General features: G+C 40.8%; 1 protein-coding gene across 1 annotated transcript in view; it reads left to right on the top strand.

The window, feature by feature from the left end:
• Nucleotides 1-16,682, top strand: part of MACO1 (macoilin 1) — a 117,260-nt gene that overhangs the window by 52,502 nt on the left and 48,076 nt on the right. Inside the window, exons 4-6 of the mRNA XM_070764235.1 lie at nt 2,748-2,871; nt 4,760-4,938; nt 9,265-9,763. Coding sequence (XP_070620336.1) covers nt 2,748-2,871; nt 4,760-4,938; nt 9,265-9,763 — 802 coding nt within the window. The remainder of the gene's footprint in view (nt 1-2,747; nt 2,872-4,759; nt 4,939-9,264; nt 9,764-16,682) is intronic.

A 16,682-nucleotide genomic window follows, 5' to 3' on the forward strand; every position in this document is an offset into this window, starting at 1 on the left:
ACCAGCTATTTTTGGCTGCAAGAGGCTCTGGGAGGGCGTTTTTGGCTTCGAGAGAGCCTCTCGGGGGATGGGGGTGGGCGTTTTACTCTCACCCCGGCTCCAGGGAAGCCTTTAGAGCCTGGGGATGGCAAAACATGAGCCTACTGGGCCCACCAGAAGTTGGGAAACAGGCCGTTTCCGGCTTCCAGAGGGCTCCGGGGGTGGGGGAGCTGTTTTTGCCCTCCCCAAGCATTGAATTATGGGTGTGGGCACTCACACATGCGCAATTAAATGCACACCCACTCTTTCGGCACCCGAGGCAAAAAAGGTTTGCCATCACTGTTGTAGCATATATATAATGCTCAAAAAAATAAAGGGAACACTCAAATAACACATCCTAGATCTGAATGAATGAAATATTCTCATTGAATATTTCATTTGCACAACTATGCACAACAGTATTGTGAAATTAATTGTCAATCAGTGTTGTTTCCTAAGTGAACAGTTTGATTTCACAGAAGTTTGATTTACTTGAAGTTATATTCTGTTTTTAAGTGTTCCCTTTATTTTTTTTGAGCAGTGTATAATGAGAGAGCCCAACAATACAGAAATTCAAAAGTCTTGTTTTGAATGAATAACAATTGGTTGTTGTTAATGCTGTTCCTAATAGCTTTGTATCTACTTGTTTTTGCACTGCATTCACTTAGTAGAGAACTACGGTCCTTATATGACTTGTGCACTTTAACTCCGAGAATTCCTGAGCCTGAGGAATTCTGGGAGTTGAAGTTCATAAGTTATAAAACAGCCACAGTTCCCCACCCCTGACTTAGTTCTTTTAGCAATGTTTATAAATTGAATGATACAATAAGGCAGTGGTTCTCAACTTTTCTAACGCCGCGACCCCTTAATACAGTTGCTCTTGTTGTGGTGACCCCCAACCATAAGTCTAGCGCCAATTCTCCCAACAGAACTTCAAGCTGATTGGCAGGAAGGTCAGAGGGACACCCCCACTGTAAATGCCTGATTGATTGGATTGTAAAAATATGTTCCAAGGTGCCAGAATAGAAGCTTTAGTTCCTAACACCAGGGGAAATTTGTATTTGCCCATGGTCTTAGGCGACCTCTGTGAAATGGTCATTCAACCCACAAGGGGGTCCCAATCCCCAGATGAGAACCACTGCAATAAGGGCTTTTGCTCCTCAGCTGACATTAATAATAATAATTAATAATAATAATTTATTAGACTTGTATGCCACCCCTCTCCGAAGACTCGGGGCGGCTCACAACAACAATGAAACAATACAGATACAAATCTAATAATTAAAAAAACTGTAACTAAAACCCATTACCTTAAAAACAATCAATACTACACAATCATAACCACACATAACTTTCAATGGTTAGGGGGCTGGGATACACTAGTTACCCCAGGCCCCGCGACATAGATAGGTCTTAAGGCTCTTGCGGAAGGCAAGGAGGGTGGGGGCAGTTCAAATCTCCGGAGGGAGTTGATTCCAGAGGGCCGGGGCCGCCACAGAGAAGGCTCTTCCCCTAGGCCCCGCCAGACGACATTGTCTGGTCGACGGGACCTGGAGAAGGCCAACTCTGTGGGACCCAATCGGCCGCTGGGATTTATGCGGCAGAAGGCGGTCCCGTAAATATTCTGATCCGATGCTATGTAGGGCTTTGTAGGTCATCACCAACACTTTGAATTGTGTCCGGAAACTAATTGGCAACCAATGCAGGCTGCAGAGTGTTGACGAAACATGGGCATATCCGGGAAGACACATGACTGCTCATGCCGCCGCATTCTGCACGATCTGGATTTTCCGAACACTCTTCAGAGGTAGTCGAGGCGTTGCAGTAGTCGAGCCTCGAGGTGATGAGGGCATGAGTGACTGTGAGCAATGACTCCCTGTCCAAATAGGGCCGCAACTGGTGCACCAGGCGAACCTGGGCAAACACCCCCCTCGCCACATTGCAGAGCTTGTTCTGAAAGGATGTCATTGCCCAAGATCATCCCCCTGGCTTCTGGGCCCAAGGGAGGATTGGAAGCTTGGTTTCCTAATCTCAGCCCGACATCTTAACCTCCCATGTCACTTTGGGTCTCTGTACAAAGAAGAGTGTTGGTTATGACCTATAAAGCCCTTCATGGCATCGGACCAGAATATCTCCGAGACCGCCTTCTGCCACACGAATCCCAGCGACCGATTAGGTCCCACAGAGTGGGCCTTCTCCGGGTCCCGTCGACTAAACAATGTCGGTTGGCGGGCCCCAGGGGAAGAGCCTTCTCTGTGGCGGCCCCGACTCTCTGGAACCAGCTCCCCCCAGAGATTAGAACTGCCCCTACCCTCCTTGCCTTTCGTAAACTCCTTAAAACCCACCTTTGTCGCCGGCCTGGGGGAACTGAGATATCTCCCCCGGGCCTATACAATTTATGTATGGTATGCTTGGATGTATGTCTGTTTAATAATGGGGTTTTTAAAATATTTTAAATTGTAAATTATTAGATTTGTCATGAACTGTTTTTATTGTGTTGTGAGCCGCCCCGAGTCTACGGAAAGGGGCGGCATACAAATCTAATAAGTAAGTAAGTAAGTAAGTAAGTAAGTAAGTAAGTAAGTAAGTGTAATGGAGGTCAGCCTTGCTCAGTCATAACATAGGGTTTTCCCCCTTCATAATTATTCTATTTTAAGAAGTCTAATTTTCTTTTTTTCCCCTTTTCTCTTTTTAATGTTGATGCTTGGCTTGTTTTCTGTTTCCACCAGAGAGAGGCGTGTGTTTACCAACAGTATCGCTATGGATACTGTTTGTTTATATTGAAGCAGCAATCAGATTTAAGGATCTCAAAAACTTTCATGTAGACCTTTGTCGACCCTTTGCTGCACACTGGTAAGTGGACATTCCGGTATTTTCTGTCTCTTAAGCAATGCTTTGAAATGCAGGTAGTCCTTGACTTAACAATAGCTCCCTTAGTAGCCATTCCAAGTTACAATGGCATCATAGTCACGTGGTCAAAATTTGGACGTTTGGCTACTCTAATAGCCAAATCTTTGTTACAGTCATAAACCAGCATTAAAAATGGAGTTAAGCCCTGGTGATAGTTGTTAATTAATTCTGGATATGATTACAGGTAGTCCTTGACTTAGAACCGTTCATTTAGTGACTGGTTGAAGTTACAATGGAACTGAAAAAAGTGACATGGTCAATTTTCATTACACTGCTGCAGTATCTCAATGATTGTGAGATCAAAATTCAGACACAATAATAATAATAATTAATAATAATTTATTAGATTTGTATACCGCCCCTCTCCGAAGACTCGGGGCGGCTCACAATAATAAAACAGTGTGACAATGTAAACAAATCTAAGCATCTAAAAACCCATCATTTAAAAACCATGCAACACACGCATACCATACATAAAACTATAAAAAGCCTGGGGGAGATGTCTCAATTCCCCCATGCCTGGCGATATAGGTGGGTCTTAAGTAGAGGGCCGGGGCCGCCACAGAGAATGCTGTTCCCTTGGGGCCCGCCAGACGACATTGTTTAGTTGACGGGACCCGGAGAAGGCCAACTCTGTGGGACCTCATCGGCTGCTGGGATTCATGCGGCAGAAGACGGTTCTGGAGGTATGGTGGTCCGATGCCATGTAGGGCTTTAAAGGTCATTACCAACACTTTGAATTGTGCCCGGAAACTGATCAGCAGCCAATGCAAGCCACGGAGTGTTGGCAAACTAGCATGCATTGATGACCCTTTCAGTGTCCAAGAAATCATGTAATCCCCTTTTCCAACCTTCTGACAAAAAAAGGTCATAAAATGAGGCAAAATTTCATAGATGTTTGTTTGTTTATTTATTAGGTCTCTCTCCCCCTACCCGTCAGCCATTATTATCTTATTTATTTATTTATTCTATTTTTATGCCGCCCTTCTCCTTAGGCTCAGGGCGGTTTACAATATGTTAGCAATAGCACTTATAGGTAAATTAAGATGGTCAGCATACACAATATTCCTTCCGCCTTCTATTTTCCCCACAATGGCCACCCTGTGGGAGACAGAGGCTGCCCAAAATCACCTAGCCAATTTTCCATGCCTAAACTGAGACTAGAACTCACAGACTCCTGATTTCTACTCCCAACAGCTTAACCACTTTACCAAACCGGCATTTTGGGTTATTTATTTATTTATTTATTTATTGATTGATTGATTGATTGATTGATTGGATTTGTATGCCGCCCCTCTCCGGAGACTCGGAGCGGCTAACAGCAATAATAAAACAGTGTACAATAGTAATCTAATACTAAAAATGATTAAAAACCCATTAATATAAAAACCAGACATACATACATACATACCATGCATAGAATTGTAAAGGCCTAGGGGGAAAGAGGATCTCAATTCCCCCATGCCTGACGGCAGAGGTGGGTTTTAAGTATCTTACGAAAGGCAAGGAGGGTGGGGGCAATTCTAATCTCTGGGGGGACTTGGTTCCAGAGGGCCGGGGCCGCGACAGAGAAGGCTCTTCCCCTGGGTCCCGCCAAGCGACATTGTTTAGTTGACAGGACCCGGAGAAGACCCACTCTGTGGGACCTAACTGGTCGCTGGGATTCGTGCAGCAGAAGGCGGTCCCTGAGATAATCTGGTCCAGTGCCATGTTATGCTGAGATTATAGAAGTCTCAAAAAAGTTCAGTTCTAGAGTACGAGATTCATGTGCTTAGATGGTTCTGTCTTAATTAGTAAAGCCTGTCTTGTTTTATTCCCCCTCCCCCTCAAGTATTGGATACCCTGTTGTGACTTTGGGCTTTGGCTTCAAAAGTTATGTCAGCTATAAAATGCGATTGCGAAAACAAAAGGAAGTGCAGAAAGAAAATGAATTTTACATGCAGCTCCTCCAGCAAGCATTACCCCCAGAACAACAGATGCTACAAAGGCAAGAAAGAGACGCAGAAGAAGGTAGGTTCTTAATAGAGGCCTTGGGTTGAAGCAATGGTTTGCACCAAAGTTGCCTTTTTTTCAAGACCCAACTGGACTTTCTGTGTTTTGCTTTGAAGGTGAGAAGTGAAACTTCTTTAAAGAAAAAAACAAATAGAAACTTCAATTGCCTCTTGAAAAAAATGCCTTTGAGACAACTATGTCCTGGATGACTTAAGAATTTCCATAGACATAATGGTTTGCAGATTTGGAACCCATCTTATGAATCAATGGTAGATTCCCCCCTTCTCTTTAAATTCAAACCATGACTTCTTCATTTCCCCCCCAAAAAACTGTATTAATTTTCAGTAAAAAGACATACAAACTTACAAACATTTAAACACATAGTAGGGGTTACAATTACCCCTCTTTCTTGAAGTCAATTTTTAATACAGACAAAAGGATAAAATCTTAAATCTTTAAGTCAAACTAATATTCTAATTGAAAAGAAGAATTTTGTTTGCATATTCTGATAAACATAAAGTTAACTTGATAAAAAAGAAAAACCAACAACAATCGTAACAACAAAGAATGTCAATAATATTTGATTATATTCATACAGTTTTCTTTACCTTATTTTCACCTTTATTCTTATCTATCCATGACTTCTTCAATCGGGGCACAACAGGACAGTTTATACCAGAGGTCTTCAATCTTAGCAACTTTAAGACTTGTGGACTTCAACTCCCAGAATTCTTCAGCCAGAGCTCTGGCTGGAGAATTCTGGGAGTTGAAGTCCACAAGTCTTAAAGTTGCAAAGCTTGGGGACCCCTGGTTTATACAGTGTGAGGCTCCCCCCCCCCCCCCACACACACACCTATATAGTCTGCAAGTATATGTGCAGTATTTCTTTGGAGACATTCCATTTGCCCTTCTCTACAAGAAGCAGATGTTGAATCTTTGGTCATGCCCCAGGATAAATAAAGGTACATGATTCACTTTTCCTAGGAGAGAGGATTACCTGTGAGTAAACTTCCTATTTTTGGAATCCTCTAGATAGTGATCAATATTACAACAGTGTGTGCATGCTCCTTTGTCTAGAACTTTGTGCAGTTGTCTAAATAATTTTTTAGGCCACAACATTATTTACTATGATAATTGTTACTATTGTTCTCCGAAATCTTGATCTTCTGCACCATTGCTGATTCTGCTACCGTAATAGTTTATCTGTTAATTATTTACTGATTTAAACAAATTTATTTGGTTGCCCAACTCATATGTTGTGACTCCAGGTGGAATGTGGCAATAAAAAGCCACACTTTAAATCCACCAAGTTCCTCTTTCACCCACCACACCCCAACTTAGCTACAGTTAGCACCGACCAAACACATGTTTACATTAAGAATCCTCTTCTTAATCTTCTAAAGCCGGCATCTAGCAAAGGTTCCAAATCTTCCTCCTCTAAGTCAGACTCTACTGTCATTGGTATATCTGCCACCTCTGGTGGTCCTTCTGTTTCATCCAGGCCTGTTTCTCCCTCAACTCTCACTCTCTGAATCAACTGGTAACACCACTGGCCCAGGGTACCAAGATGGGCCTGGCTCATCCTCCTCAGAATCTTATCATTACCAGAGGTGGACGAGGAGCACGCACAACACTGGCCTAGAAAGAAGACAATGGCAAACCACTTCAGAAAATGCAGTCAAAAACGTTCATGGCCCAGGAGTCAAGACTGATTTGAAAATACTAAAAAGAAGTGTTTTCAATAGGAAAGTGAACACAAGAACAAGGGGACACAATCTGAAGTTAGTTGGGTGAAAGATCAAAAGCAACGTGAGAAAATATTATTTCACTGAAAGAGTAGTAGATCCTTGGAACAAACTTCCAGCAGACGTGGTAGATAAATCCACAGTAACTGAATTTAAACATGCCTGGGATAAACATAGATCCATCCTAAGATAAAATACAGGAAATAGTATAAGGGCAGACTAGATGGATCATGAGGTCTTTTTCTGCCGTCAGACTTCTATGTTTCTATGTTTCTAAAAAAAGGGGAGGGAGAGAGGGAACTGAGCAGAAGAGAACTTTTTACTTATATACAGTATTTGCAGAATATTTTACAGTTGAAGAATAACAAATAATGTTGTTCCTGTTAATAAGGACTTATGTGTTTCCTTACACAGATTGGTTAGATAATATTTTCTTTGAAATATACTGTTTCTTGGCCAAATTTTTTCTATGTGATTTAAAAACACAACAACCAGCAGACTATCTCCTTCTGAATGCCATAGATCTGCACACAGGCCACATTGTGTAAATTCTAGCTTTGATGTCCAGGTTTTAATCAGAAGATTCCCAGACTTGCGTGCAAAGATAGGAACACTATCACAAGGATACAAAAACACACACATCATTAAAAAGGGGAGGCGATCATTCTGAAGAGGGGACAGGAAAGGAATGGGTTCCTGATTTCTGGAGTTTGCAATGAGAACCCCAGACAATTCACATTCTGTGTGTCACCAGTGAATTGGGGGTAAAAATTAATGACATTTAAAGTTCTCCATTTCTCAGGAGAAATTAAAGCCTAGTAAATCAGCTCCTTCGTTAAACACATGGAGAACGTGTACATTTTATGGCTTAATAACCTTTCACAGAAAATTGATATTCATACGTTAATCATATTCAGTGTACTAATTGAATGATGGTTGTGTATGCTCTTTGATAGTTCAGATTGAAAAGAGAACGTAAATTAATGACCTGATCCTGTATGGGGTATGTGGAGAGATTTCATCTATTACTCTCACTCAACTTTGCAGTAATAAATAATTCTTAACTTGAGACTATTGACTGATAAAAAGTTATGTTCTGTATTATGAAATGTGAAGGTAGAAGAAAAATTGACGCCGTTTTTTAATATTCAAAACAAGCAACTTTGCAGTGGATTTTAAACAATAACCTGTCATATAGGTCTTATTTTGTATTATCATACCATGAAAAATAAAGACTGAAATGTCTGTGAATATACCCCTGGTGAATCTTTTGCTACTGGAGTATAGTTCCTGGTAGGATAATGTATAGCCTCTTTGTAACTGATTGTCCTATGTTTTTTCAGAGAATATTCTAATAAAGTAAAATTAGCCTTGTTGAAGGCAGTTTGAAAAGTATTTCTTAATCATAGCTACACAAAACGGGATATAGGTTAAGAAATATATTCAATTGAAATGATAATCTTAGGTAATTCTGCTTGATATTAATCAGACTCCTATAGCCTTTTACGCCTTAGAGTTAAATCAGATTAGAAAATTATGTTGTAGCAGCTTATTTTCTAAATAAGTCTTTTGCAGCTACTAGTTAATTTCTGTTGGTGATTTAAGCATGCCTTAGTTCATTAAAATAATTTCCTAAAACTTCAATATTTAAAAAACATGTTCAGAAATGTTTCTTGCTATTAGACAGAGGAAATAGACGAAATTTGGATGAGAACAGGATCTGGCCTTAGAGCTGTAATTTGATTGCCTAAATTCCAGGATTATATCTATTTGGACAGAAAATCTTGACTGAATTGATGAAGATGTATTTTTGTTTCAATGTTATTGTTTTTATTATTATTTTATATTTATTTATCATGCAAAGTAGCGGTTGGACATTTCTTGAATTGGCATACATTTTCTCTATTTAGAAAGATTATTTTTAAAAAAAAATATTTTACTAAAATGCCCTGGTTGATGCAACACAGGAATCAGTCTCGGATTCATTAATTTGGAAACTATTATTTATTTATTTATTTATTTATTCATTCCTTCATTCCTTTATTTATTTATTGGATTTGTATGCCGCCCCTCTCCGTAGACTCGGGGCAGCTAACAACAGTAATAAAAAACATCGTATAAATCCAATACTAAAACAACTAAAAAACCCTTATTGTAAAACCAAACCTCCCTACAAACAAACATAACATGCATAAATTGTAAAGGCCTAGGGGGAAAGAATATCTCAGTTCCCCCATGCCTGACGGCAGAGGTGGGTTTTAAGAAGCTTACGAAAGGCAAGGAGGGTGGGGACAATTCTAATCTCTAGGGGGAGTTGATTCCAAAGGGCCGGGGCCGCCACAGAGAAGGCTTTTCCCTTGGGCCCCGCCAAACGACATTGTTTTGTTGACGGGACCCGGAGAAGGCCCACTCTGCGGGACCTAACTGGTCGCTGGTTGCACTATAATTATAAGAAAAATATTTTCTTGGGTGTGGGGGAATAATAGAAGTACCAGTAATGTAATTTGCTCGTAAAAGGAATATGAGAATGTGCTACTTCTGATTTAAATTTTAAATCTTGCCTTTTCCTTTTTTCCTTCCTTCATTCTGGATATTTCAGCAGCCAAAGGATTGTCTGAGATGGATTCCTCAATACTTTTGCAACACAATGGTGGCATTCCAGCTAATAAAAAATTATCTACAACATTACCGGAACTAGAATACAGAGAAAAAGGGAAAGAAAAAGACAAGGATGCCAAAAAACATAACCTTGGAATAAATAACAATATTTTGCAACCTGTAGACTCTAAAATACAGGAAATAGAATATATGGAGAACCATATCAACAGCAAAAGATTAAATAACGATCTTGTGGGAAGTACAGAAAACCTCTTAAAAGAGGACTCATGCACTGCCTCGTCCAAAAATTACAAAAATGCTAGTGGGGTTGTGAACTCCTCACCTCGCAACCACAGCGCAACTAATGGGAGCATCCCTTCCTCATCAGCTAAGAATGAGAAAAAACAGAAGTGCACTAGCAAGAGCCCAAGCACACACAAAGACTTAATGGAAAATTGTATCCCCAATAACCAGCTAAGCAAACCAGACGCATTGGTAAGGTAAGTTCGATAGGTTACTGATCTGTCTTCGCCACAACACCCTTACCTATTTACTGTTTGTTTCCCAGTAAGTGAAAGGGGTCTGTTTTGAGGGGGGGGACGACATGTTGTGTTAGGAGAGGCACATGCTACATATTGAGACGTGTCCATAGTCAAGATTTGGTTCTGTTAGCTTTGGTGGGCTATACAGGTAATTTTGATTTATATCAGATTTATTTTTGAGGTTAACAATGGCATGGGAAAAAAGTGACTTACAACCATTTTTCACACTTAACGGGTTTTGCAGCCTCCCCATGGTCCCGTGATCAAAATTCTGACGCTTGGCTACTGGCTCATATTTATGACGGGTGGAGTGTCCCAGGGTCATGTGATCATCACCTAAAAAACAATAACTTATTGGACCCAAATCAGCATGGCTTTACTGAAGGCAAATCATGTCAGACTAATCTCATTGATTTCTTTGACTATGTCACAAAGGTGTTGGATGAAGGTGGTGCCGTGGATATTGCCTATCTGGACTTCAGCAAAGCCTTTGATATGGTTCCACATAAAGAGCTGATAGATAAATTAGTGAAGATTGGACTTAATCCCTGGATAGTTCAGTGGATTTGCAGCTGGCTGAAGCGTAGACATCAGAGAGTTATTGCTAATGGCGAGTATTCTGAGCAGAGTCAGGTTACAAGCGGTGTGCCACAAGGGTCTGTTCTGGGTCCTATTCTTTTAAATATGTTTGTGAGTGACATAGGGGAAGGTTTGCCTATTTGCCGATGACTCTAAAGTGTGCAATAGGGTTGATATTCCTGGAGGTGTCTGTAATATGGTAAATGATTTAGCTTTACTAGATAAATGGTCAAAGCAATGGAAAGTGCAGTTTAATGTTTCCAAATGTAAAATAATGCACTTGGGGAAAAGGAATCCACAATCTGAGTATTGTATTGGCAGTTCTGTGTTGGCAAAAACTTCAGAAGAAAAGGATTTAGGGGTAGTGATTTCTGACAGTCTCTGCGGAGAGGGGCGGCATACAAATCTAAATAATAAATAAAACAAATAAATAAATAAAATGGGTGAACAGTGCAGTCAGGCGGTAGGGAAAGCAAGTCCAAAGACGGGCTACAAGAATGGTGGAAGGTCTTAAGCATAAAACGTATCAGGAAAGACTTCATGAACTCAATCTGTATAGTCTGGACGACAGAAGGAAAAGGGGGGACACGATCGAATCATTTAAATATGTTAAAGGGTTAAATAAGGTTCAGGAGGGAAGTGTTTTTAATAAGAAAGTGAACACAAGAACGAGGGGACACAATCTGGAGTTAGTTGGGGGAAAGATCAAAAGCAACATGAGAAAATATTATTTTACTGAAAGAGTAGTAGATCCTTGGAACAAACTTCCAGCAGACATAGTGGGTAAATCCACAGTAACTGAATTTAAACATGCCTGGCATAAACATAGATCCATCCTAAGATAAAATACAGAAAATAGTAGAAGGGAAGACTAGATGGACCAGGAGGTCTTTTTCTGCCGTCAGACTTCTATGTTTCTATCACCTTTTGTGACCTGCCCACAAGCAAAGTCAGTGGGGAAGCCAGATTCGCTTAACAACCGTATAAATAACTTAACAAGTGACTCTCTCAATAACTGTGGCAAGAGAGTTCATAAAACGGGGCAAAATTCACGTAGCCGTCTCACTTAGCAACAGAAATTTTGGGTTCAATTTTGGTTGTAAGTCAAGGATTCCCTGTATTTATGCAGTCCAGTAGTCAGATCAGCATAACAGGATATGATATACAGTGATCCCTCAATTATCGCGAGGGTTCCGTTCCAAGACCCCTCGCGATAATCGATTTTTCGCGATATAGTGGTGCGGAAGTAAAAACACCATCTGCGCATGCGCGCCCCTTTTTTTCCATGGCCGCGCATGCGCAGATGGTGTTTTTACTTCCGCACCTGGGAAGACCCAGGGAAGGTTCCTTCAGCCGCCCAGCAGCTGATCTGCTCGGCAGCGCCGGAGCAGCGAGGAGCCGAAGATCCGGGTTTCCCCTTTGCGTGGGCGGCGGGGAAACCTGGATCTTCGGCTCCTCGCTGCTGCGGCGCTGCCGAGCAGATCAGCTGCTGGGCGGCCGAAGGAACCTTCCCTGGGTCTTCCCCGCCGCCCACGCGCCGCTCGAGAGCAAGAGGGGGAGAGATAGAGAAAGAGAGAGAAGGAAAGAAAGAGATGAGAGAGGGAGGAAGAGAGTGTGAGAGAGGAAGAAGATAGAGAAAGAGAGAGAGAAAGAAAGATGAGAAAGGAAGAGAGTGACGTCATCGGGTGGGAAAATATTTTTAATTAATATTTTTTTTAAAATCGCAATATAGCGTTTTGCGAAGATCGAGATCGCGAAAATTGAGGGATCGCTGTATAGACTTTAGTTTGGCACATGATTGATTGCAGTTTCCTTAGTGCAGAGTTTTTTGAGTTGGTGTTTTATTGCTGAGAATAAATAAGCAGATGATTACAGTTGTCAATCACAGTGGCCTTGATGTTCAGCTCATGCAGGAGAGGTTTTTGAGAGCCTGTAGAAATCTATTGGCCTCTACTAAATAAGATGATACTTTGAAGTCTGGGCAAACCATAAAAAAGAGAGGTAAAGGAGAAAAAATAAATGTTTAGTATTTGGTATGAGAAAAAATGATGAAAAGGTTCACCACAAGATTTTGGAACGGATCTGTTTGTGCACATTCCATAAAATTTCACAAGTTTAGTTCTTCCATCTTACCCTTCACTGATGGAGGTGAATATACTCTCATATACTGCATCACTGATTGCAGGCAGTGTCTCTTCTGAGTAGTTCAACCCTTGTGGATTTCACAGACATGTAATTTGTTTTTGAAGCTTTGTATAAATTGTCATTGCTTTCTTCCAGCATAGTTGTTGGCACTTCTAGTGTAGCTAACAGCTCTGGTGCCTATCAAAAAGATCAAAGTTTCTTCTCATTTCTCTGCAAAATACCTAAGTGCACTTACTGTTCTGTTCGAAAAAAGTTCCTAATGTTATGTTCCCGGGTCACCCTGACCCGGACCGAAAACTCTTCATTTGCAGTGCTTATGTTTGGTCTTTTTGAAAGCTTTTTTCACCTGGAAACACGTTTGAACATTTCTGCACACAATGGAATGAAAATTGAACTGAAAAAATTAATCCTTATTGGTTTATTTTGCACATAAATGTGCCTCCCCCCCCGTTTTTGTGAAAGTTTTTTCAATTTATGGATAGTTTTGCTTGCAAAATCCATTCTATTTTACTAAAGTTGGTGTGGGATTGGTAGCTTGAACATTTCTGCACACAATGATATGAAAATTGAACTGAGAAAATTAATCCTTATTGGTTTATTTTGCTCATAAATGGGCCCCCATGCTTATACTCAAATAGGCTTATACTCGAGTAGGCTTATACTCGAGTATAAAATGATATGGTCTTATATTCAAAAATAAACCAATAAGAATCATTTTTTTTCAGTTCATTTCTATTTTTCTTATGTTTAGGATTGTTCAATTTAGTATATCAAAACTTTTGAGTTTATTGATAATTTTGCCTGCAAAATGCATTCTATTTTACTATTCTATTTTGGTGTGGGATTGGTAGCTTGAACCTTTCTGAACATAATGATATGAAAATTAAACTGAAAAAATGATCCTTATTGGTTTATTTTGCTCATAAATGGGCCCCCATGCTTATACTCAAATAGGCTTATACTCGAGTAGGCTTATACTCGAGTATAAAACAATAAACCAATAAGAGTCATTTTTTTCAGTTCATTTATATTTTTCTTATGTTCAGGATTGTTCAATTTAGTATATCAAACCTTTTGGGGGAAAATTCCTTAGGGATTTCTAGCCTTAAAAAATATAAATTGACACGAAATTCAAAAAGGATGGGGGGAGGGGCTTTTTGATCAAAATAAAAATATAAGTCTCAATTTTTCCAGTTCAATTTTCATATCATTATGTTCATAAATGTTCAAACTAGTTTTCCAGTGGAAAAAGTTTTCAAAAAGACCAAATTCAAGTACCTAAAAAAAATCATTTTGATCCGGGTCTATATGACCCGAACAGAGTAAATGTGACTTTTTTTTTGCCAAGAAAAATTTTTTTCCCCCACCCCCACAAATATTTTTTTGATGATCAGCATTGTTAAATTGAGTAAATGAATGCGTAAGATTTTAAAGAATATTTCGGATTTGGAGCATAAAAAAATAAAAAGTGAAAATTGTTGCAAGCAGCCAGGGGGGGGGGGGGAGGCCTTATTTCTGATGTTAAAAAAACAGTAAGAATCATTTTTTTCAGTTCCTTTATATTTTTCTTATATTCAGAAATGTTCAAGGTACCATTCCCACACCAACTCCAGTAAAATAGACTGCATTTTGCAAGCAAAACTATCCATAAATTGAAAAAACTTTCACAAAAACGGGGGGGGAGGCACATTTATGGGCAAAATAAACCAATAAGGATTAATTTTTTCAGTTCAATTTTCATTCCATTGTGTGAAGAAATGTTCAGACTACTTTCCAAGTGAAAAAAGCTTTCAAAAAGACCAAACATAAGCACTGCAAATGAAGAGTTTTCGGTCCGGGTCAGGGTGACCCGGGAACATAACATTAGGGAGTTTTTTTTTTCCAGCAAGAAAGAAACCTCCCACCCCCCCAAAAAAATTCTCATAGAGAGAACCCCTGAAATGATGAAAAGTCATGAAATTTCAAGTTTCAGATATGCAGGGAAAATTTTTTACAGGGTCTCAAACCTTGATTTCGGGTCTCACAGACCCGAACAGAACAGCAGGGTTAATTTGAATCTGCTCTGACAACTCATATATGTTTAATTTGCTGCTATTGTGTGCTGCATTTGTAAAAGCTGTTCCTCAACTTGATATCTTCCAGATCGTTTGTTTGTTTGTTTATTATTATTATTATTGATTGATTGATTGATTGATTGATTGATTGGGTTTGTATGCCACCCCTCTCTGAGGACTCGGGGGGCTCACAACGTAATTATTTATTTATTTATTTTATTTATTCAATTTTTATGCCACCCTTCTCCTTAGACTCAGGGCGGCTTACAACATGTTAGCAATAGCACTTTTTAACAGAGCTAGGCTATTGCCCCCACAATCCGGGTCCTCATTTGACCCACCTCGGAAGGATGGAAGGCTGAGTCAACCTTGAGCCGGTGATGAGATTTGAACCGCTGACCTTCAGATCTACAGTCAGCTTCAGTGGTCTGCAGTACAGCACTCTACCTGCTGCGCCATCCCGGCTCTCTTATCAAAGTAATATACAATATACATATCTAAAAAATCAATTAATATAGCTAAAAAAAATTAAAAACTCTAATAACATTTAAAATGTTAACATTTGAGCCTGTTAGCAACCATCCAGATCCTAACAGCCTCCTGACACCAGCACATCACTTCCACTGCCTCACTGAGTGGATACAGGGTGGAGATGTATATCTGTGTATCCCTCCCCGTGCCCTCGGATGATCTCACCCAGCGGTTTCATGTAGATATTAAATAGCAGGAGGGGAGAGGATTGACCCCTGAGGAACTCCACAAGGGAGGGACCTAGGAGTCGACTTCTAACCCCACACTAACACCAACTGCGACCGACCAGAGAGGTAGGAGGAGAACCACCGTAAGACGGTGCCTCCTACTCCCAGCCCTTCCAGTTGGCGCAGAAGGATACCATGGTCGATGATATCGAAAGCCGCTGAGAGGTCAAGGAGCACCAGGATAGAGGATAAACCCCTATCCCGGGCCCACCAGAGATCATCCATCAGCTTGACCAAAGCAGTTTCTGTGCTGCAGCTTGGCCTGAATCCTTTTGAGGGCCCAGATAATCGGCTTCATCCAAGGACCATTGGAGTGGAGCGACACCACCTTCTCAACAACCTTTCCCATAAATGGAAGGTTGGAGACAGGACAATAGTTATTAAATACAGCTGGATACAGGGAAGGCTTCTTGAGGAGGGGGCGTACGAGTGCTTCCTTGTAGGGAGCCAGAAAGGACCCCTCCCTCAAAGAAGCATTGGTAATCTCCTGGACCCAGCTCCATGTCACCTCACTGCTGGCCGAAACCAGCCAAGAGGGACACAGGTCCAATAAACAGGTGAAGGAACTCACAGCTCCCATGGCCTTGTCCATTTCACCAGTTGTTGAGAGTATTAGTCCTTTGAAGAGTGTTCGGAAACTTCAACTTGTCCAAAATGCAGCCGCGCGAGCAATCTTGGGCCTTCCAAGAAATGCTCACATCTCACCATCACTCCGTGAACTGCATTTGCTACCAATCTGTTTCCGGGCACAATTCAAAGTGTTGGTTATGACCTATAAAGCCCTTCATGGCATAGGACCAGATTATCTCAGGGGCCGCCTTCTGCCGCACGAATCCCAGCGACCAGTGAGGTCCCACAGAGTGGGCCTTCTCCGGGTCCCGTCAACTAAACAATGTTGTTTGGCGGGACCCAGGGGAAGAGCCTTCTCTGTGGGAGCCCCGACCCTCTGGAATCAGCTCCCCCCAGAGATTTGCACTGCCCCACCCTTCTTGCCTTCCGAAAGAGCTTAAAAACTCATCTTTGCCACCAGGCTTGGGACTTTTAGATCTTCCCCCTGATCAATGAATGTTTCAAGTATGAGTGTTGAATGATTGGTTTGATAGGTTTTACTTTCTTTTAATAGAATTTAATGGTTGTTTTTAATGTAGTATTAATTGGATTTATACTGTATTATTGTTCTGTTTTTGTGTATGCTGTGAGCCGCCCCGAGTCCTCGGAGAGGGGCGGCATACAAATCCAACATGGAAAATCTGAAGGTTGTAATCTTGGTTTTGGAAAGCTTTGGCCTGAGATACAAACAACAATTTTATTTTGATGTTACCAGCTGAAATAGAACTAGCA

Source organism: Erythrolamprus reginae, chromosome 11, assembly GCF_031021105.1.
Source record: "Erythrolamprus reginae isolate rEryReg1 chromosome 11, rEryReg1.hap1, whole genome shotgun sequence".
NCBI classification, from domain to species: domain Eukaryota; kingdom Metazoa; phylum Chordata; class Lepidosauria; order Squamata; family Dipsadidae; genus Erythrolamprus; species Erythrolamprus reginae.